Source organism: Plectropomus leopardus, chromosome 12 (assembly GCF_026936395.1).
Source record: "Plectropomus leopardus strain MGB_pleo_1.0 chromosome 12, ASM2693639v1, whole genome shotgun sequence".
Classification (NCBI taxonomy): domain Eukaryota; kingdom Metazoa; phylum Chordata; class Actinopteri; order Perciformes; family Serranidae; genus Plectropomus; species Plectropomus leopardus.
In genome coordinates, this window is record NC_142187.1 from 16,056,447 (window position 1) to 16,078,721 (window position 22,275).

At 39.8% G+C, this 22,275-nt stretch overlaps 2 protein-coding genes across 5 annotated transcripts in view; both read right to left on the reverse strand.

The window, feature by feature from the left end:
- Window positions 1-437: 437 nt before the first annotated feature.
- On the reverse strand, window positions 438-9,560 carry crsp7 (cofactor required for Sp1 transcriptional activation, subunit 7). Its single transcript, XM_042497781.2, has 3 exons — window positions 9,179-9,560; window positions 7,073-7,147; window positions 438-6,132 (listed from the first exon to the last, which is right to left on the reverse strand). Exons 1-3 carry the CDS (start codon window positions 9,248-9,250, stop codon window positions 4,366-4,368), a joined length of 1,914 nt encoding a protein of 637 aa, XP_042353715.2. The 5' UTR covers window positions 9,251-9,560; the 3' UTR covers window positions 438-4,365.
- A 2,277-nt stretch (window positions 9,561-11,837) lies between these two features.
- Window positions 11,838-22,275, reverse strand: part of crtc1a (CREB regulated transcription coactivator 1a) — a 33,787-nt gene continuing 23,349 nt past the window's right edge. For all 4 annotated transcript variants that reach the window (XM_088085281.1, XM_088085278.1, XM_088085279.1 and 1 more), the window contains 3 exons: window positions 22,089-22,172; window positions 21,820-22,000; window positions 11,838-18,723 (listed from right to left, as the gene is read on the reverse strand). In XM_088085281.1, coding sequence (XP_087941407.1) covers window positions 18,518-18,723; window positions 21,820-22,000; window positions 22,089-22,172 — 471 coding nt within the window. In that variant the 3' untranslated portion in view covers window positions 11,838-18,517. The remainder of the gene's footprint in view (window positions 18,724-21,819; window positions 22,001-22,088; window positions 22,173-22,275) is intronic.

Sequence of the window (22,275 nt, forward strand, 5' to 3'; positions counted from 1 at the left end):
CCTGAGTCTATCAAACATGCAGGGACACATTCTCCATAGAGGCTGATAAAAATGTCATTTTTACAAATTAAGCCATTTCTTTGCTGTCGGTGTCAATAATCGAGTGATTCTTTTATTGAAAAATCATTGAAAAATAGAGTATATAATCTTCCGTGGGCCTTAAAATACCAGATCAATTAATTCCCACTGAGCTGAAATACATTGTACCATCCCAGACTGATGCAGACAAAGGAGACAAATGGACAATGTGCACCCCCACGTGGATTAACTGCGTAAGTACAACACATTACAGCATAATGCAACTTCAACAGTGAAGCCATGAACAAAAGGCAGACTTATAGAGCTCAGGTCAACCATTTAGCTTCATAAGGGCAAAAATATTCAAGGCTGCTGAACACATTGGCACCGCAAAAGACCCAAGAGCCAGTCGACTGAGCTGAAGATTTAGATCATTTTTATTTTTCAAACAATTGAGAGATGTTAAACACTGAACAAATAAAGATGCCCCAGTCAAAACTCCAGAAAACAGATTCTTATCAACCAGTTGTAGCACTTTTCCTTTATTGCCAGCTGTGTTGTTGTGCAGTTTCTCATTGTCTGCAGCTTCACCCTCTCTAGATCAGTGTGTACAAAAAGTAACAGAAAACGGTGCATATACCAGCGTCATATTGATCACGGGATTTGCGATTCTCGCAAGTAAACCAAGCTCCACGGACAGGCGTGTTTAATATACGGAAGCAAATCCAGATTTACCATTTTTACCAAGGCACATTGGTAGGGATGAATGACTGAAACAATGAATGGACAGAGGCTGCACAGAAGCCAATCTTAACTTAAGTCATGTGAGAAACAGTGGTGGTGACTGATGAGTGTTGAGAGAAATCAAAACTAGTCGTCACATGGGTAATGCCAAGAATATCTGATGCACACAGCTATCGCTCTCCTGCTTTTATGTTTGCTGTACTGAAACATGGAAGCAGAAAAAATGTTTTCTAAACTCGCGAAAGGAGCTGCAATAACCTTAAATGAGTCTGAGGCCCTGTCTACACATATACAGATATTTTAGTAAACAGGTATTTTCCTCTGCCTTAAGGCCACTTGTCCACACACAAATGGGGTTTTAGGTGTCTAAAAAGCGGCTTTCTTTTAAAAATTCCCTCTGAGGTGCAGATTTTCTGTGTGTTTATGTAAAACAGAGCGGTTGGGGGAAAAAATGACGTGATCTCCTGAATTCGCACATGCCCAATGTTGCTTTGTGTAATCAGCATACGCTAAAAAACAACAATGGTGGACTACCTGTTTATTAGCATTTTTTAAGCACTGCCTGGTCTAAAAGCTTCTTTATACTTGAGCTTAGTATCGCTGCACCACTTCACAGACAAACACAAGAATTTGCTGCAACCAATGTTTTTGCTCCACCTCAGTGTCCACGGTTTAAAGTTTGCCAGAAACAACGATTTCAGGTCAGACCCAGCTGCACCAGCAGATTGTGGGACACTTTACAGAGTGCGATTGTTGTTTGAGTGAGCTCCTTCATCCTTAAATTGAATGAGAATCAACGGTGGTCTGACCTCCAGGGCTGGCAAGCGTTTGATCTCGTTTTTGTGTTGTAGTGTGTACAGCAGGGCTGTACCCGACTCAGAATTTTGTCAATCGAATCAGATTTGGTTGTTCGATACAAATATGAAACAACTTGTATAGTTTGAAAAGGGCTCAGCAGAACCTTCAGTGTGACAGCTGGCTTCACAAAATATAGTAAACAAGCTTAGGGTGCTAACGACGGGTTGTTAATATGCAACAGTATCTTTGCAGGCACCAATATCAAACAAAGGCAGGTATCTTCTCTGTGTCACACATCTGCAGCTTTTAAGTTATTAAAGAGTAGCGTTAAAGTCAAGAGCGCTCAATCTGTAGCAAAATCTGGGGACCAAAACGTCACCAGAATTACACTGCACAGACAACAAAAACCCCATATGCTCGCCTGGAAGTAATCTCAGTCGACTGAGGGGTCTCCATCTGATGACTGGAATCTCAGACTTTGAAGGGGCAGCCCAAGGGTACAGAGATATTTGTAAAACAAAGGTCAAGTGGGCAGAACTATTTTTAAAAAAGCTGAAATTTCTCAGTTTTCAAAAATATACGTACATGTGTAGACAGGGCCTTAAACTCTGAATAAACTGTGGGCACAGAGAATGTGGGAGCATCAGTCACTATTCACCTTAAAAGTTAGTGATGAAATGACCAACAAGATGTCAACAAGTGCGTAAGAGGTCTCAATCTTTTACATTCACTAAGGCTGTTTAACTCACGAAAAACATTGTGATGGAATTCTAGAAGGCAAACAATATCTAAAGGAAATAAAGTGAGTCCCGGTATTCAACCATTTCCTTATTTTTGTCTCCAAAATTTAATTACTAATCAGCACCGTGATTTGACATTCGTTAATATTTTAAGCTTGGGAGAGAATTAGTGTGAGGTTTCCACTTTAGCTGAATACATTTTTAATAAGCACCACACTATTTTTGATTGAAACCATTTTTGAAAGCAGAATAAATTTCCTCTTGAGAGTTGAGACAGGCATACAGGAGCTGTGTGATGAGACAGAGAGAGCGAAAGTTGGTGAAGGGTGGAGTATGGAATGTATATGACCAAATGCATTGGCCCGTCTTAAAGAAAGACCATGCAAAAAACATCGTATGCCCCTTTAACATTGAAGATTAGGCTGACAGCATTGTGATGCAAACAGGAAAAATGAACAAAAAAGAAACAAAGCCAGATCTATTATAGTTTCTTAATGTCTGTTTGGGTGAACGTCCCATAAATGAACTGGTCAAAATAAATAGATGTATACATGATAAGAAATTTATAATTTACTCTTTATATCTCACATAAAGCTTCTTGTAACTGCCGAATATGATCCAGTATATCATACTCTGGACCTGTTCAGCTCTATCTGTGCTAGATGAACTCTATCGACACCTTTCTGGGCACCAACATGGCAGTCTGAGCAGGACAGCTAAACCCCGGCCTTCCCTCAAATATAACCTTAGATTGTAATTCCTCATTAGAAAATAGAAGGCAAAAAAAGTACACAGAATCATCCCAGTGAGCCTGAAACTGAGGTACAATTCAGAACTAGGCTTGGGCGGTATCTAGGTATTATGGTGTACCAGAGTATTTAGAAGTCCAGATGGTGTGATTTTAAATACCGTCAAAAATACGGGCCCTCATCCTTTTCTTAATTTCACTGGAGAGGCTGTATTGAGGACGTTTTGCATGCAGTGTGCATTACATGCCCTGGAGGTTATGTTCAGGCCACACTGCGTGCGTAAGCAGCGTGTTCACGTTGGCATTTGTTGTTGCAGCTCTGCCGCGAGGTTGCTACTGTTATAACTACTGTATTTCCACAATTAAAAGCACACGCTCCACTCATTTATGAGGCGTGCAAGCTACTGCACTGTCAACAACACGGCCCTGCTAACGTTTGAGAGTAAAATGCCTTGTGTCACCACTTGTGTCTGTTGACAAACACTGTCAGAAATGTGGATCAAAACAGAGAAATGTGTTTTTCCTCATGTCTGTGACAGATAAGGACATTGAAACTGTAGTAAAAGGTAGTATAGAGTTAATATGATTATCAAATGACCGTTTTCGCTGGCTATTTTTGCTGAAAACCACAAGCATCATGCGGAAAAAAACTGGCAAGACTCCCTTGCTCTAGATGTGCCACAGCTGAGCAGTGCTGCTAACTCTGTCAGCGTGGCGCCTCTCACCTGTTAACATGGGCGCCGAAATGAAAACGAAAAAAGACAGGTTCCATGACACAGAAGCCTTAATTTCAGTAAAAGAGAATAAGGAAAACTGGTGTAAGAATATTACCTTTTGTTGACATCTCGTGAGTGTATTGCTTATTGAGTAGACCGAAAATAGCGAGACAGCCTGCAGAACATAGTGTAGAAAACAGGTACCGCCCAAGCTTATTAAGAACATCCAATATTCACATCATAACACCATTTCCGGCTGTCTGGGATAATTCTGTCCTCTCATTCTTGCCTTCAGTGTTAGTAGCAGCACTCTGCAGCCAGGGCCTCATCATTCCTGTGGCTTTCAGTTTGAAAAATAAAACAGAAACAGCCCTTGTTATTACAAACTCAACTACTCTTTTAATCTTTATCTTTTTATACCAAAATCTCCTTAGATTATCACAGAAAGAAGAAGAGGCATCGGGGAGGGGGGGGGTTGGGGAGTTTAGCAGGCCTGGCTGTTGCCGAACTCACAGTGGACAAAACAAAATCACAAAGTGTCTTGTCTCTGCGGAGAGACAAAGAAAGGAGTGGAAAAAGGACAGCAACCTTCTCAAACCCCTCAGTCTAGGCAAACATATGGCAGGATGTTCAATTTGCTTTCATCCCCGTGAGGGTCCAATGATATGCACTCTGTCCAATCATACCAGGTGCCATTGGTGTCATAACAACCGTTCACCCCCGGCCAGTGCTTTGTTTGTACCCTGTCCAGGTCATCGTCTGTCACATCCCGGCTCAAGCCCGGTAAATCCCCTACTGAGCTGTCTGTCTGCAGGACATGTATCTTCCGTGACTCCTTGATCTCCTGTTCTTCCCTTTTCAGATACTCTGACATGAAAAAGTGCGCACTCGGGGCCTGGACCCCAGACGAGGTGAGCACATTACTCTGAAGGTTCAAGTAGGACTGGATGATTTCATTTCTGGACAGCTCTTTCCAGTTTGTTTGATGGAAAGGGTTTGGGCTGGGACCTGGGGCTGGGGCTGGGGCTGGGGCTGGGGCTGGGGCTGGGGCTGGGGCTGGGGCTGGGGCTGGGGCTGTGGCTGTGGCTGGGGCCAGGGCAGGGACCGGGGGGAGGACAGCAGGCTGTTGAACAGTGCTTTCAGTTCTCTGCCTAGACTCAGCAGGGTCAGGAGTGGGGGCATCCTCTGTTTGAGAAGGTTCTTTATGTACCAGAGGTTTGATCTGACCTGTGACGGGGTCAAATGTTAATCTGCGTTCTTTTAACCGTACAGGTTTAGTCGTATCCTCTAGTTTCTGGCCATCTAGGTTGACAGAATAGTCTCTTGACCTGTACTTCCGCCTTTTTTGCTCTGAGTTGGAACCCGATGTCCCATCTGTGTCGTCAGACACAGACATGGCTCCCTCAGATGTCGGTCTGTGTAGTTCTGAGTTGTGTTGGAGGTGAGAGGGTGAAGGGGAGACTGATGGGGATTCCAGTGTTGCAGATATGTCTTGTGAAGGGCAATGAGAAGGGACTTCTGACGAACTGGCCCAGTGCATTGAAGACCTATGAGAAGAATGTGGCAGCTTGTCAGCGTAAGATGCTTGGGCAGGGGAGGACACAGGCTGGGACATAGACAATGGAGAGTCCCTAGAGGAGGGGCTTGGGATAGGCGTTCCTTTAGGTGCATATGAAGAGCGCTTGGTCACTGCGTCTTGCTTCAGGTTCCTCGGACTGGTAGTGAGGCCACGGGGACTTTTGGCTTGATAATACGCCCCTCCTCCTCCTCCCTCGTCCAATCTGGCCTGTTGCTGCATCACAGCAACCTTGATCATTGAGGAAGTGCTAGGTAGTTTGGCCACTCCTGGGGAGCTGGGGCGAGGCTTGACAGCATTAACCGGAATTCTGTTGATTTTATCATTATCAAGGTGCTCTATACGAGATCTGTCAGGAGACGGGACGACTTGCTGGTCAAGCAGGGCATCAGGACTGCCTGCGATCCCATTGGTGGGTGGTGGTGAAACAGAGTTATCAAACGAAGACATCTTGGAGATTTTTTCTGGTAAGTGCACTCCACTGTCTCTGTGCTCTGCTCGGCGTTTGCGGCTGCTTGATTTCTCAGCTTTTGGTGAGTATGTGTTGTGAACATCGTTTCTGATTTTAACTTCTGGGACGCCCTTCCCTGACACAGAAATGTCAGGAGGAGAGGCATCCGTCCTGCAGGGGTGAGAACTGCCATTGGTAGACCCAGGCACACTCACAGCAACAGCTGGCCCAGGTTCGATCAGCTTTTGCCAGGCCCTCAAGAGTTTCTTAGCACGCTTGGCAAGGTCTTCATCCTTGGTCTTCTTCCTTACATCATTGATCAATTTTCCGAGTCGAGTTTCCTACATAAATTATGTGTGAGAGTTAGAAACAAATTAAGCAACACAATTTCTGCAAGAACTAGTAGGGTTGGGTACCGAAACCCAGTGCTACTATGGCACCTGTGCTTATTCAACTGGTATCTACCGGGCCAAATCATGGCCGAATTCAGTGCCTCATTTCGGTGCAAAATTATGTGCGCAGCGAGTGTGTGGCAGAGAGAGATAGAGAGTGTGGCAGTGAGGCTGCAGCGACTGGAGTAGAGAGTATCAATTAAACCTTGCAGTAGTGTGTGTGTGAGACAAACATTTGAGGCTGTTTGTCAATGAATAAATGCGACAACTTATCAAGACCCAAGACAAGCTCCTGTGTTTTGCGTGTCAGCTGCTGATTGACGTGAGGGTGGTTAGCCCCAAAGTTACCCGTACATTGAAACTGACCAGGCTCTCTTAAGGTGGACAAGCTATCCTGATTGTAATGACAGTCTCAGTCACTCCGAATCAAATGGTGGAGGAGTTGCTGGCTGCCGAGTCTCTCAAGAGTTTAGGAGACAATAGTTGATCCAAACTCAAAATGTATTTTACTGTCAGTAGTCCTGTAATTGTTATTTAGTGTTAAATTATTGTCGTTGGGTAGAGTTTTATTGATTGGGCTAATGTGTTATGTGTATGTATTTGTTAATAGTATTTAGTATTGATTCATATTTATATATTTAAGTGTACTTTAAACTGTTCAGAGATAATGTGTACAACTTCCAGTTCAAATTGGCCTTTGCAATAAAAAGAGTCATTCTTTCACGTTGCTAACCATCGTTTTGTGCTTTATTTTAAAAAAGGTATCAGTTCAGGTACCGTTATGGCACAGGTACATTTCAAAACTACTGTTTTGGCACAGATATCTGAAAAATCCCCACCGATACCCAACCCTAATAACTAGTAGCTCACACAGAGTCAATAGTCTTACCTCAAGTGCTTCTTTGGTGATAGGATACTTCTCAAGACAGGAAATTACCTCCAATACAGCCACCATGTTGCGTATCTGCAGAAAGAACAAATATTTTGTATTACTTCACCTGCACTGTTGCTCACACAAAGCAAAGATTTAGTAGTAGTGTAATGTCACCAGTAACAGTGGAAGTCACTGTTACATAAAAATGTTAATCGCAATACTGATATATAGAAAATGACTACGTATGATAAATAGATAGACAATGCAAATGACCGGTACTTACATGATTAATCAAGTTTACTACTGTGCAAAAGTCTCAGGTCACTATAGAGTTGTTGTTTTAGCACCGTTGTAATGGGGATATATATGTCTTTATTTTTTTCAATGTCTTCATTAAGTTACAAGCAAAGAATGAAAGAACATGTGCAATGCATGAAAACACCACCAAAAAACAAAACAAAAATCAAACTAAAATGGCTTTGTTCAGTCTTTCAATATTTAATGTGACCTCCCTTTACACAAAGCACCACTTGAACTCTCCTTGGCAATCTATCCTGAAACTGGAATAGTCATGGAATTTGCAAATGCAATTTCCTGGCCAAGAAAATTTTGGAAAACTAAACATACCCTGGAGGTTTTGGAGGAATCATGGCGTTTTGTATAAACTTATGGTATATTATACCAAGCCTGCTTCAGCACTTCCCATAGCTGTTTTTTAGACACGGGCAGTTTTTTATCTTTATTTTTTAAATTCCTTTCTCTGTCCAGGTGATCCCATACTGCTTTTGTAATGTTTGGACCTGGACTCTGTGGAGGCCACTCCATCACTGTTTCTATGTTTTATCAGCTGTTTTTTCTCCAAATATGACTTCACTGCACTTGTAGTATGCCTGGGATCATTGTCATGCTGAAAAAGTAAACCCATTTCCAATCAGATGGTTTCCAGAAGGAATTGCACGGTGTATTAAAATTTGTCTGTTCTTCTCAGTATTCAGGATTCCAACTATTTGGGCAATATCCCCAACACCACTGGCAGAAATGCAGCCCGTGGGTTTGCAGAGTTCAAGATATGCTAAGTGGAAAAGGGGGTCACACTAAATATTTGAAACTTTGGCCTGTTGAAGTTATCTGAAATATTTGCGTTTTAAATACCATATACACATTTCTTGTATGTTCTAGTTGCATTTTGGTAAGGAGACAACTGAGAAATAAATGTGTATGATCACTATAACCTTGCTAAAATAACAAAGTCTAACGTGGCCTAAGACTTTTGCACCGTACAGTATATTAATGTTATGGTTAGAAACGTTGTTGAATCGTGCCTACAACGTGTGTGAATATGGGGTTAGCGTGTAAGTTAGCTTGGGAAACATTAGCATGCCCGTCTGCTTCAGATCGACACAACGACGTTGAAAAGTAACGACAGCCAAGTGTCAACTCAAAAAACCCTCATCCTCGCACACGTTTCAACAAAAGTGTAGCGTCGGAGCAAAAACCGGAAGCAAAAAGTTATAATTATTAATTTGAGCGAGTTTCTTATCGTGCCGAGAAAGTCAAGCAGCGTTTGAGTGTCGGCAGACTTACCTGTGGTTAGCTCATTTGGCTAGCTTTTAACTAACTTGAGGAGGAAGGGTCCGACTATTTCCTAAAACGTAGCTAATCAAGCTAACAGTTAGCTACCTCCCACACTTCGATAACAAGGAGTTATTGAACGGTCTCTGACGAAACTCTGACCAAACAAAATATAAAGATACATTTTTAAGTAAAATGTGTGTACCCATGGCACATTAATGTATTGCACTCCATCAAGCTCCTGTGTACTCTAAAACCGCTTTAGTGTTGCGGCTAAGCTAGCAGCTAGTATGCTACTTAACCAGCTAACGCCAGTTTGAGGTTCAACCAAGGTAGCGCTTCTGCTAAGTTAGCTACGAGCTGTCAAACCAAGAGCTCAACGCCTCTAAGTCTTTCGACACATTAATGCCAACCAGCATTGTTTATCGAGCGTTTTTAAACGCAATGAAACAGTAATTTGACAGCTGTTGTGTGAACTGCTTTGCCGAGTTTGCCGGAGTGCAGGTAAACAAGCTAACGTTAGCCAGCTAGCCTGCTAGCTGTACTCACATTGCTGTGACTGTCGATGGCCTGCAGCAGCCGGTCCTTCATCTGCTGCGGGGTTGCTAAGACCGTTGTCATTGCCTGTTCGGTGCGATCCGGAGGATGGAGGGAGGAATCCTCCAAAATGAAAACCGTGTGACAATGAGGACTCAAAAGCCGCTGCGGTGACACGTCAGGCGCCCGAACAGCATATTTTTCAGTCGCCCGGAAGGTAGACGGCTCAGTTTTTCTCACATGGAGTGGGAGATGTGTGTGCTGTGTTGGCCGTTAGCTGCTGCCTGCTGGGCGCTCTCGCAACTCACTACCAGCTGCTGGATCTCTCAACGGCCTCCTGCTGCATGCTGGGATACGATGTATGCGCTTTGACGTCTGCACGTAACCAAGTAAACATCCCTGCCGTCCACCTACACTCCTGGGTATACCCGTGCATGTATCACAGCACCTCCAGTCCTAAATGAAAACATAATGATTAAATGAAGATATTTCCATCATCGTTTTTTTAAAGTTCTATTATGATTTGGTGTATAAAATGTCACGTGAATAAAAAATGCCAATTACAGTCATCCTGAGCCTAAAGTGATATTTTCAAAGTACGTAAAACTTCAAATAAAAGCCTAGTCTCGATTAAACGCCAAGTCCCTTCTGCTAGCAGGGTGTGGCAACACTTTTTGTTAAATAAAAGCCTGTCTTGTGGCCTGGTCTGGTTGGCAGTTCATTTTTATAAAAGTTCTTTGTATATATAAAACCAGGCTGTTAGCTACCTGACAGAGTTAAGGTTAGTTAGCTGCTTGGATCACGCATACAAAAATGTATATACGTTTAAACTTTTGTCAGTATAGACACACTACTTACAATGTTAGCTTGGTAAGATTCTCTATAATTAAATTTTTTTTAATGAGACATAGAAGACAGTATTACCGGCATCGTAAACAAGAGAGATGAGAAAAAAAGATTGACTATTCTTTTTTAAAAAGGAAGGAAAATATCTAGTGAACTACATTCATGATTATACTTTTAAAATTATTTTACAGAATTATTATAATTTTAAAACTTTTTTTCTCACTTTTTATTATTTTGTTTCCTCCATCTGAACAGCTTTTCCAACCCTCGCCATTATATGTTGAGTAGTTAACTGCCCTCTGAAATGGAGCGCACCCACTGACTGTTGACACTGATGGAGCATCATTGTACACTGTCATGTCTTGGCCCATGAAAAGACAGAGACATGGATCAAGAGAGGAAGGGTTGGGGCCCACAGAGACTACTAATGCACAGGGCCCAGAATTTAGTGCTACACCCTTGGATATAAAGCAGGGAAAAGCAGCAAATCCTCACATTTTAGAAACTGTAAGGGGCAGACTGTTATTTATGAGAATGGAGGCGATGGGGCAAAACAGGGGAGGCACTTCAGATACATTTTAACGCTGGGGAGGGCCATATTGACCATATTGAAATACTGTGAAGAGGCTTAATATATATTATAGGTTACAGGCCTGTTGGTTTCACTTTCCCTCTTCCTATAGGAAAGAACATGTCAAAATCTGTTGAATTACTGTCATTTTTAGATCAACTTTGGCTGATGTTTTTTTTTTTTTTTATCCCATTGTGATATCAGTAACCACACACATTCTTCCACACACAGCTTGCATTACCAAAAGTCACTTTTTAGGCAGACATTCAAACAAAAGTTTTGTATGGATGTTTTACCAAAGTTTATTTGAATGATCAGTTTTGATGACTTTATGTTGCAGCGATTCACCAGCAGATGGAGTCCTTCAGTTTCCAAAAAGGGGTCAAGCTTCATCACTGGATCAGATAAGACACGACTGATCCTTTTAAGGGGATCAGTGATGGTGAAACCTGGGAACTTTAAATTTTAGCCATCAAACTACAGGGAGTATAAGCAGACTGCATCTTTGGGGGATCAGTGATGCTTAGTTTTAGTGCATTCTAGTTATGTTTTTCTTTTTCCCCAAAGTTTGTGAGTGGTTTAATAACAACTAACAGACAAATATATTTTTTACTTCTTTTTAAAATTCAAATTTTAATTTTTTTTAATGATTTGGTACTTGAAAGTTTAACATATGAGACATGACATGCCATTGGCAGCAACAAAAAAAAGCTACAGAATATAGGAGACCTGTAACGGGGAAGTCACGGCAAAAGTCAAAATCTTGCCAGAGAAAAATTGTATTTTTTAAATTGTATTTTTTACATTATTTACTAAGTTAGAAGTCATTGTCTTAGCAAGTATTGGTATTAGGAAAATGTGGAGAGACATACTGTATTAGGATTTATTTGTCTAAGGTAGCTTCCTGATGGCCACATTTGCTAATAAATGATCACTATTGCTACATTATGATGAACTCTACAGAGTAGAAAAGACAGAAATCTTACCAGCAGTCATCTTGGTCGTTACTTTTGTCATACCCATCCCACATGCAAAATGTCCAGTGTCAACTCATTAAAATTGTTTGTGTGGACAGAGTGGGAGAAGGCAGGGAGAAGGCAGGGCAAATGCTGGGCGTGAAGCTGTGGAGTGGGTGAGAAACTCGAAGTTATGCCAGTTATGGGGGCTGTAATCATGTAACTACTGTTTTAGTTCACTGTTTTCTAGTGCATTTTTTTGTAGCCCACTTATGAAAAAAATAGTTCAAGAAACATCTTTGCTTAATCAGATATATTTATTTTCATTTCATTTACAAATAATAATGCAAAGATACAAAGACAGAAGCCTTCACACAAGAAAAATACATCAGGTACAGTTCAAACAGAAGCGTATTTCATCTTTAATATAGCACACATTTACAGCCAACTTGGATTCTTTTGGTCCGATTCGACAGGTAAAATAGAAAACACACAATTTAAAGAACAAGGTTTGAACCAGTAATTTTTAAAGGGTTAGCTCAAAAAAGTACCAACTTGCCAAGCTGTGCTGCAGAATGCTAGATTTTGCATATTCTATGAGCATAATGTTTCCTGTTGCTGCGAGTGTACCATGGGAGCATAGTGCACCCCTTCACGGCAGTAAAATGCATGTGCAGTGTTTGGAATAGTACTCAGAAACAAAATACATCGTATAACAATTTAGCTGCCATTGTATGAGGCTTGAACCAGCAGCGGGCTGTCCTCAAAATGCACACAAAGGATTCATAGATGTGGGTATCCCACTGAGCGACTGTACACGGCTATGACTCCGTTCCATCTTCCTGATTCAGATTCAGTTTGTGTTTTAACATGTGGTGTCTACATATATATATATATATATATATATATATATATATATATATATTTATATATATAGCCTGACTGTACAGTATTTGTATCTGCTATTTCTTATGTTATTTCTTACTGTATGTCTATGTTATTTCTCAGACAAGATGTATATAGTAATATTCACTACAAAATAGTGTTTGACAGCAGATAAAAAAACAAAAAACAAAACAAAAAAAAAATACAAGGCAAAACAAAATACTTAATTCAAAGCAAAATACAATATGTCAAGGTAGTTTCTGGGATATTTCTGAAATTCAGAATCATGCAGAAAAAGAGATTCACCAGGTAGTGGACAGGATATGTCAGTCGCATCTCTTTTATGCTGCAAGAATTTCTATTTCTGTAATTATGTTTAATGTAAACAACGCATTGATACGGTCATGGTTTATACATAATTCGTACCCCAATGCAATATTTTCAAAAACAAAGGGAGAGAATGTGTTTCCATGGATAGAAGGATAAAATGTAATTGTATTCTGTCATTTATGGCTATTTTAAACTTTGGCTTTCTGGTTCAAACTGTTGATTTAACACTTAAAAGAGAGAATATACAGTGCTGATGACAGGTTTACTATAAAACTAAATTCAAGAAAATCTAAATAGTACCTTTTCTGTTAAAAAAAAAAAGTCTGATGACGTATCTGCGCATAGCAAGTACACAGGAAGGGGAATTTCTTCGAAATAAAAGTTTGTAAATTCAATTTTTAAAAAGTGCTTTCAGGGCCTAGAAATGCATATGAATGAGGATAACTTCAAAACCTCATGAAACAGAATATATTAACATGGCCATAGTATTGAAATTACTATAGTGATTCACTTTTATAGGTCTAGTGTGTAGGATTTAGGGGGATATATTGGCAGTAATGGTACATAATATAGTACTTGTGTTTTTAGTGTATAATCAAATGAAAATAACACTTCCTATGTTTTTGTTGTCTTAGAATAATCTGTTTATATAGCCACATAGGGAGCGGGTTCTCATCCATGGAGTCCACCATGGCCAGGTAAGATAAGATAGTGTAGCTCATGTTAAAAACCTCCTGAACAATGAACACAGAAGGAATTCTAACCAGGTGTTAATGCTTGGTACACGGAAAACATTTTGGCTGGTCGCAATATGCAATCTTCACCACTAGATGCCGCTAAATCCTACACACTGCTCCTTAAAATCTACATAGCAAAATAATTTTGCTATTCTACACTGCAAGTGGTTCATATGTAGTCCGTTATTCCAGATACAGTATTTAACAAACATTTTTCTTATGGAAAAAAAACAAACAAACATTGCTCTGTTGTAAACTCTTGTCTCTGTAAACACTGGTGTAACCCCAATGGATACCTGAACGTTGATGCATAAAAAGGTGGCAGTAACAGGCGACACATCAGTCAGAGCTATCTACATGAGCACAAAAAAAGTTCAAAGAAATACCAAAACAGAAAATGGACCTGCAAAGATGTCAGGCTCACTATAAAGTCTGAGGTCCAGCAGAGAATATAGAGCCACAATGACATATTGCAGCACAGTATTTCTCAGTGCATTTTCTCACTTTGACATCATATCACATACAGCACGAAAAACATTGTTCCTACCATACAGCAATATACAAAGCTAGTCTAGATTTACCATGATGTAATAAAAGTCTGTGGGTGTTGCACAGAAAATAAGCACATACCGTATATTGCAGTGTAAAACATAGTACCAAACAACAGCTTTTACGTGTGCATAAAAGGCTGATTACCATATTTCCGATGCTTTTAGGCTTCACTTAGCAGATACATTAGCCTACACATGACGCTGAATTAAAAAGAGACAAAGGACAATATTACCAAACGAGAAAAACAAATCACTTTGACAAAACAAAGCTGACTCCACCCTTCAAAGGAAATAAAAGCCAAGTGGTAAAAGGGGAAAACATGTCCAGATATTCATGCAGTCATAACATTATTCAAAAAGGGAAAAAAGCAAAAAACACTGCATCAAAATTCATAATGTGATGCATCCAAAACATTAGAGTATTTTAAAAAAAAGGGAAATAAATCTTCAAGCTCAACAACTTAATTTTAACTGAATCGATGCACATTTGTCCAAACATATTGTAATTGATTTACATTATGAATTATGAGAACAATGGTGAAATAAGCCGGCACAAGGAGGACCTTGACGCACATCAAAAGAAATAAAATCACAGCTATAGAGTAACCCTTTTTAAAGTGTGGAATATTTGCACTGTGGGCATGGAGCGAAACGCAGTTTCAATTCCTGTATGTCTAACAAACATGTCAGAATTGACAATAAAGATGACTTTGAATTTTACTTATGAGTAATGGCTATATAGCAGAGATGTGGACTCAAGTCACATGACTTGAACTTGAGTCATACTCAGATCACACATTTAATGACTTTAGACTTCGTCTTGACAAAATAAAAAAATAAAAAAGACTTGCAACTTGACTTAGACACAAGTGACTTGGGACTTGACTTCAAAATATTTCAAAACTTCTCCCAAGCCCAAAGATTGAAAAGTATGTTATTTTAAGTAATACTCTCAAACGTTTTAATTTAAATAAATGTCTGTTAAGTCACTATCTGTGCAGTGATCAACAAAAAAAAAAAAAAAAGGAATTGCAGAGTGCAAAACGTGCAGGGTGAAAATTAGAGACAAAACAGCAACAATTTTCAGTAAACGTTTTACAAATACAAACTTTTAAAAAGCCTTTAAAGTATATTATTACTCTGTTGTAATGGCATTTAATTGGGTGACGAGCACATTATAACTTATGGAGGACTCGAAACCCAAGGACTCAGGACTTGTCATTCAAGACTTAAGACTTACAAAACAGTGACTTGATCTCACCTCTGCTATATAGTGTCCTAGGAATGAACATATTCATTTTATGGGCATTTTAATAATATTCATACCTCGACTAAATAACTATAAATTCCATAAAATACTTTTCAGGGACTGGTTGATCCCATCTGGCACAATATTATGATAATCTGTACATTTTAAATGTACTCATCTGAGAATTCACATTATACTGTACCTCTATCTTAAAATATTTTAATAATTAACTAAAAATTTGGTAATTAGTGAATAGTTATACATATTCTTCTAGTATATTTAGTTCTATTTTCTTAAACCTGCTTACAATAGCAGAAAGAGCTGCAGCACAGGAAAATGACCAACACGCCTCTGTCCCAAAATACAAATGTTTTCCAAAATTTAGGAAAAAACCTGAAGCTAATAAAATACTCACTGATTAAGTATAAACCGCTCTTTCAGACAGACAATCTGCAAATGATTTTCCAAAAATAAATCTAATTCAGTTTAGCTTTTTCTCATTTTTCTTTTCTTTTTTTTACAAGAAGGCAAGTTTAATCAAAGACAGGGAAAACAGGTCCAGTGCACGTAACAGTCACAGGGGAGGGAGTTTTGTTATAAACTCATAAATCCGTGTTGATAAATGCATAAAGTGCAACATGAGAGATGGGACACATTAATGAATGAATCGCTCACCGAGAAACACAGAGGATTTTTTAAAGAGCAAATGCATGAAGCCCTAAAAAAGCAAAACCAAAGCACGGAGAGACATGGAACAAATCGATAAAGGGCACAGACAACATGAGCATGACAGAGAAACTGGTATTCAGTGTCACTGTAGTGCCAAGAAAGCAAAAAAACTATAACAAATAAAACATAAAACAGTACTACATATCTCCTTTGCGGGGAGAACAAAAATATCAGGTGAAAAGTATTTGGTTCTACAGTACATAAAGGCTAGATATGAGAGCAATGAGGATGACAAGATGGTACCAAAGCACAGCTGTACAGATGTGACCTAAATACATTCTCATTGCATCAACAATGCTGTTCTAGTATAGAGGCAGTTCAATTGTCTGGAAAAATATATATATTTCAACTACACTGAGGTCACATCTTTGGGAGAGATCCAGGAGAGATTCTACGTTATGTCACACGCACTGAGCATTTTTTTTCCTCTAGTCCAAACTCGTCTGAAAGGAAAATGTTTGAAAGTATCAAAAGAAATACAACATGGCACCATCGCTGTGCATTCTGCAAGAACCGTGCACATTGGCTTCCTTTTATGAGGGTTTATGTTATCCGTTTCATTTTACAGTCCTAAACCAATTGCTGTAGTTTTGCATAGATACTGTTACGCAAAATCTAATCACATTCTGTACATGTAAAATAGAAAACGAAACAAGCCTGTAAACAACTATTTCATAACAAAGAGCTCATTTGTCCATTTCGATTTGTCTGATGAATGAAAAGTGATATGGTAGTGACAGTGGGTGAAGTCATGGATAAACATCAGCGCACCTCAAAAATACAACTACAGTAATGCAACTGTGAATTATGTGTCGACCAAACTACCTTTAAAACAGGAAAAATGACTTGACAAGTAAGTTGCTTTTTCTCATTTACATAATAGTCATCTTTGCATGAAAACCAAAATGTCAAGCTATTAAGGCAAAACAAGTATGCACAGTGATTTGTGATTTCATGCATAACTGATGACCGCTATTTACTATGGTAAAATCAAAATTCAGCATCTCCTGAAAACAACTCGGGTGGCAAAATTATGACTCATCGTAACTCAAGACTTCAGAGGAAATTTGGGAAAAATCAAAAATAGGCCTGAATTTGGCATCTGTGGCGAACTACACAGGGATGAGAACTAAATTAAAGGGACAGTTCATTCCAAAATAAAAAATACATATATATCCTCTTACCTGTAGTGCTATTTATCAACCTAGATTGTTTTGGTGTGAGTTGCTGAGTGTTGGAGATATCAACCGTAGAGATGACTGCCTTCTCTCCTGTATAGTGACACTTGATGGCACTTGCCTTATGGTGATTTCAAATTGACATACAGATTGTCGATCTCTTCACACAAATAATTTTGGGGTATATATATATATATATATATATATATATATATATATATATATATATATATATATATGAATAATCTAAATATCTTAAATATATCGGCTAAGCAGGCCCCCAGGAACACAGCTCAGCCTTGCTTCCAATTTTCCCAGTGGCCACCTGCGGTATTGCAGGGAAAAAAATCCCTAATGGCCCAAAAGGCATTGTCCCCAATAGACCACCATTGCAAAAGAGATGTCTGTAAAACAATGGTGTCTTGGAGTCCTGTTTCCAGTTATCACTGTGGATCTATGCAGGGGCAGAATATCAGACACCCCTCCCGAATAATTTTGTCTCTTTTGGTCATTTTGTGTCTCTTTGCTGTTACACTGCATCTGTTTGTCATCATTTTGAATCTGGGGTAACTGGGTATGATTTCTAGAAAGAGACATTGTTGTTGTATTTTTAAAATACATTTTTGGCCCTTTGAGCAACACAAGCCAAGTGTCATTTAGTTCCATTATATTAGTGAGAAAGCAGACATCTCTACAGCCACTATCTCCAACACTCGGCAACACACACCAAAACAACCAATAGCTCTATGAAAAATGTGTAGTTTTGATTTTGCAGTGAATTGTCTCTTTAATATCCAAACTGAGTGTACTACTAAGAGCAACCTGCTTGTCACAGAGGGTGATTAAACTTGTCGGATGTTTCCTCTGAGTCATTAAGCTTTTCGGTGTTAACAGGTGTGTATGATCATTCTACTGTAGCTTGTTAAGGGTTTGTTCAGTCACTGATGGAGAAAAAGAGACCAGCTTCCTTCTGCCCTCATGATACATTTTGTTAAGCTGCCCTGAATGAAAACTCAGTGTCTAAACGATTAAAAAATGTGTCATTTGCAAAAAGTAGTGACAAAACCATGAACATCATTCATACCTTAACTTGAGTGTCATCAGTCGTAAATCATCTTTCCGGTTTCCAGTCTTCAAAACATCTCAATGCATTCTTTAAAAGCTCTCTTGTGGGATTTGATTGGGTCAGTCGGTGTGTTATCAATGCTCTGCCCAGACGAGGACTCCACCGGCGTGCTGCAGAAAACTGCTCCTCTTGGTTTTTATCCCCCAGGGGCAGCAGGATTCACACACCTGTGCACGAGCATGTGGTGCAATGGTTACAGCCGGTCGAGGCGAAACGCGTCCTCTGTGGCGGGGTCAGCAAGGACCATGTCCGGATCATTGAGCATGTGCAGGCCATCGAGCGTCAGCGGGTCAATTTTCAGATCGTCCAGTGGGAACTGGGAGTCGACATCGAAGCTGACATCTGTGGACAGCGAGCCAGTCAGGTCCTTGGGCAGGCTGGGGGGAGACTCTCCGCTCACTGAGCAGAAGAAAGACAGCACATTTTTTAAAAAAAACATATAAGCTGTTAAAGGCATTAGTCAGGCAGAACGATATCTCTGTGAGTCCTTACAGGGACACTGCTGATTTTTAACAATTTGGTTAGTATGAGTAATGCAGTGTCTCCACCAGCAGGTCAGTTCAGTACTCATTTTTTTGCATTTCCATTGTGCAAAGTTGTGGATGGCACCTTTAGTACCTTTGGAACCGTTCCCATTTTTGGTTACCCCTTTGCTTGAGGCACCTAGCACACAGATTTGGTACTAAAAGGTGGAGCTAGAAACACTGCAGTCCATTGATTGGTCAGTAGAGAATCAACACTCAATACTGTGACAAGTTTTTCATACATCAGTAAACTATTACTATAAAATAAAAGAATATTTGCAGCCTCTATCAGCAGCTGCAGACTGCAGACACTGGGCTGACTGCTAGCAAAATTAAAGGTGGGACATTTACTTGTAATGTTACTCAATGCATGAGCTGAAGACAGGAATCTATCAACACATCTTACATTTCATTATGACAGCTCTGTCCAACACAACGACTCCATACATTTTATTGTCTCTCTTGGATGACATACACTTTCAGTAATGAGTGGATCTTCAAATGTTCAAAAAATGTATATTAATTGCAACTTGATTATGTGAACAATATTGTGATCCTCACTTGGTGAAAAAGAACTTGGCGGAGCGTCGTCCTGTACTTACCAGCAGCACTAAACCCCTGCCCTTTGCCTGACAAGGGATCAACAAATGCACAAAATGGCTATTTACAAATATCCCACAGAAAGCAACTGTCACTCCAGCAGGCAGCCTCGTTCTGTGGGGTGCAGACTTTACTCTGCATCACCGGTGAACAAGGAAATAAAGTAAGTGCTGCTGGATGGAGCAGTGAGTGACAACACCCCGCCCACATGTAAGAGTACTGTCTGCAGTAGAAATGCTAAACAGATTGAGAGTCTAGGTATCTCTTCATAGATGTTACTTTTGGTTCCTAAGGTATTTTATTGAAAGGCTTTGCTGGAAATGCAGCTTAAATGAACTGAGTTAAACTTCTCTCCCTGCTCATATGGGCCTGTTGCTTGAATTAGAGATTATACTTCCTTATTTTTGTATTCCTGTCACCACAGACACACAGAGTACAAAAGCGAATTGAGAGAGAGAGACCCACCCCTCTTTCTTTCTCTAAAACTCAGATTAAATGGTGAAACTATGTAGTGCTGATATGAAGCAAGAGTCTGTGACTGTATTGCCTATGTCTCGCCTAAAATGTTTTCAAAAACATATTTTAGTGCATTGTTTAGCTGTCATATGAGAATCTGTGACCAAGAAGATGGAGCCATACTGTTTACTGAGACTGAAAAGCCTCAGATCAAGCAGTAAACTAAGCACCACTGATCAAATCTGAGCCAAGATTTGCAATATACTCTATTTGATGCCTAAAGTGTTTCAGAAACTTATTTAAGCTTACTGTTTAACTGCAATACTAGATTGTTTGTTACCAGCCACCATATTGTTTTTCGACAAGCAACTAACATTACATCACCCACTAATGTATTTTTTTTTCCCAAGTGAGTTTAGAGCGTGTGCCGCTCACATAGTCCGGTTGAAACACTTGAAGATAATTAAAAATCATCTCTAAAGAGAGACAAGAAAAACAGATGGAGTGGTCACAGTTGTCATGTTAAAATTTAAGGTGTGTTGATGTATTCAGTCATCAACTCATGCACTGAGTACCATTACAAGTAAAAATTCCACCTTAAAATTTACCTGCACTTGGCATAGTGTATTAAATTTTTTTTCCTACCCTTTCATTTTATGATTGAGGTTTACTAATATATGATTAACTTCTCACAGTATGAACAGTAGATTAGCCACAACTTAAACCCTGAGCAAGAGTGACCGTTCTCTATGGACAAAGTGTTTCTCGCCCCACCTTCTACTAGATCAGTGTGCTAGGTACCTCAACTGAGGGTAACAAAAAATGGGAATTGTAAGGTATGGTTCCATTGGTACCAGCCCCAACTTTTGAAAAAAAAAAAAAAAAGCATACTGAACTTAACCGAATCAGACTGCTCTGTGGTCATGAGGCTGTATTGCTTGGTTAAGTGCAGCCCAGGGAATTCTGTAAGTTGTAGGTTTTCCACTTCTTGAGCAAAAGTGAATGCCAAAGCCCTTTTTCTCTGTTTTCTGTGGTCATGTGGCACCAATTTCTAAAGTATTTGTGTCTTTGCACTGCATAGACAGCCCAGTTTTATGAAAAGACCGTCTTTCTTGCAGTGAAATACTTCTTCAAGAGGGATGACAAGGCTCCCTGACTAAAATGAGAAAATAAATCAATGGCATCAACAAGAGACAGAGTGTTGATGAGTCTGATTTGATAAGAACTTTTTGTAAGAGGCTTGACATCTTAATTATACATTTCCAATGACAACAGACAATGGTAATTTTCACAAACAGGGTAAATGAGGCTGAAAAATCCAGTGACATACAATTTTAATAGTTTTTTTTGGTTGCTATTTTCGACAGCACCACCCATATAGATTTTCCTCACTAAAATGATTTTTATATGTTTTTTTCTTTGTAAGTGGGGATTGATTGAAAGCTCATGCATTTGGAAAATAACTTCCCTACTTGGAAGAAAACTCGTGCATGATGCACTGTTCTGCAGCAAAGTGTGGGATATGTCAGTGCTCTCCAGTAATTCAGGGCTCCCACTATCACAGCCATTCACAGATTACATTCAAATATACTACTCACCCATCGCATGACTGGCAGATTAACAGCAATGACAGGTAATTTAAAGCCAGTTTATTGGGTGTACAATAAATCTCATGCATTATCAAACCCTTGCAATAAAAAAATATCATGTAAGGTTAAGTTTTGTTGTCACAGTGTAAGGGAAGCTGTCATTATATCAAGATATACAAGCAAATCTGGAGTTTTCTCCTGGTGTGGGATTTTGGAAATCTCTACAAAAGGTTTCTAACACATGCAGCAGTGGCAGCGTGCCACGGCTCGCTACAAGCTACTTGCTGTGAGACATAAGTGAGCTACATTACATGTCGAAGCAGCACCTGTGAGAATGATGTTGGGGATGTTGCCATGGCTACTGTAACCCAGCTGCTGCGAGTCCTGAAGGTTGCAATGGCCACCAGTCAAACCCATCATGAGCGCCTGGGAGTAGTTCAGGGTGGAGGTCTGGTTATACAGGCTGTCAGAGCTGATGGGGTTTTCAATCATGTTGAACTGCTCCAACTGGCAATAACAACAGAAAGAAATATCACAACTGTCGCTGTAAGAGCTCAAAAGCAAGAGCAGAGCTAAACATGGATGCTTTCTGTACCTGTTGCGAGAGAGCACTGGCCTGAATGGACGGGAGCTGCTGGTCATAGAAGTCTGCAAACACGCTGCCCAGTATGGAGTTATGCTGCAACAACAAACAGGCCAAATCTCTGTATTTAGATTCTGGTTAAAAAACAGCAACAGAAAACCTCCTAGAGCAGACCATCAGCTATCAACATACATTATCC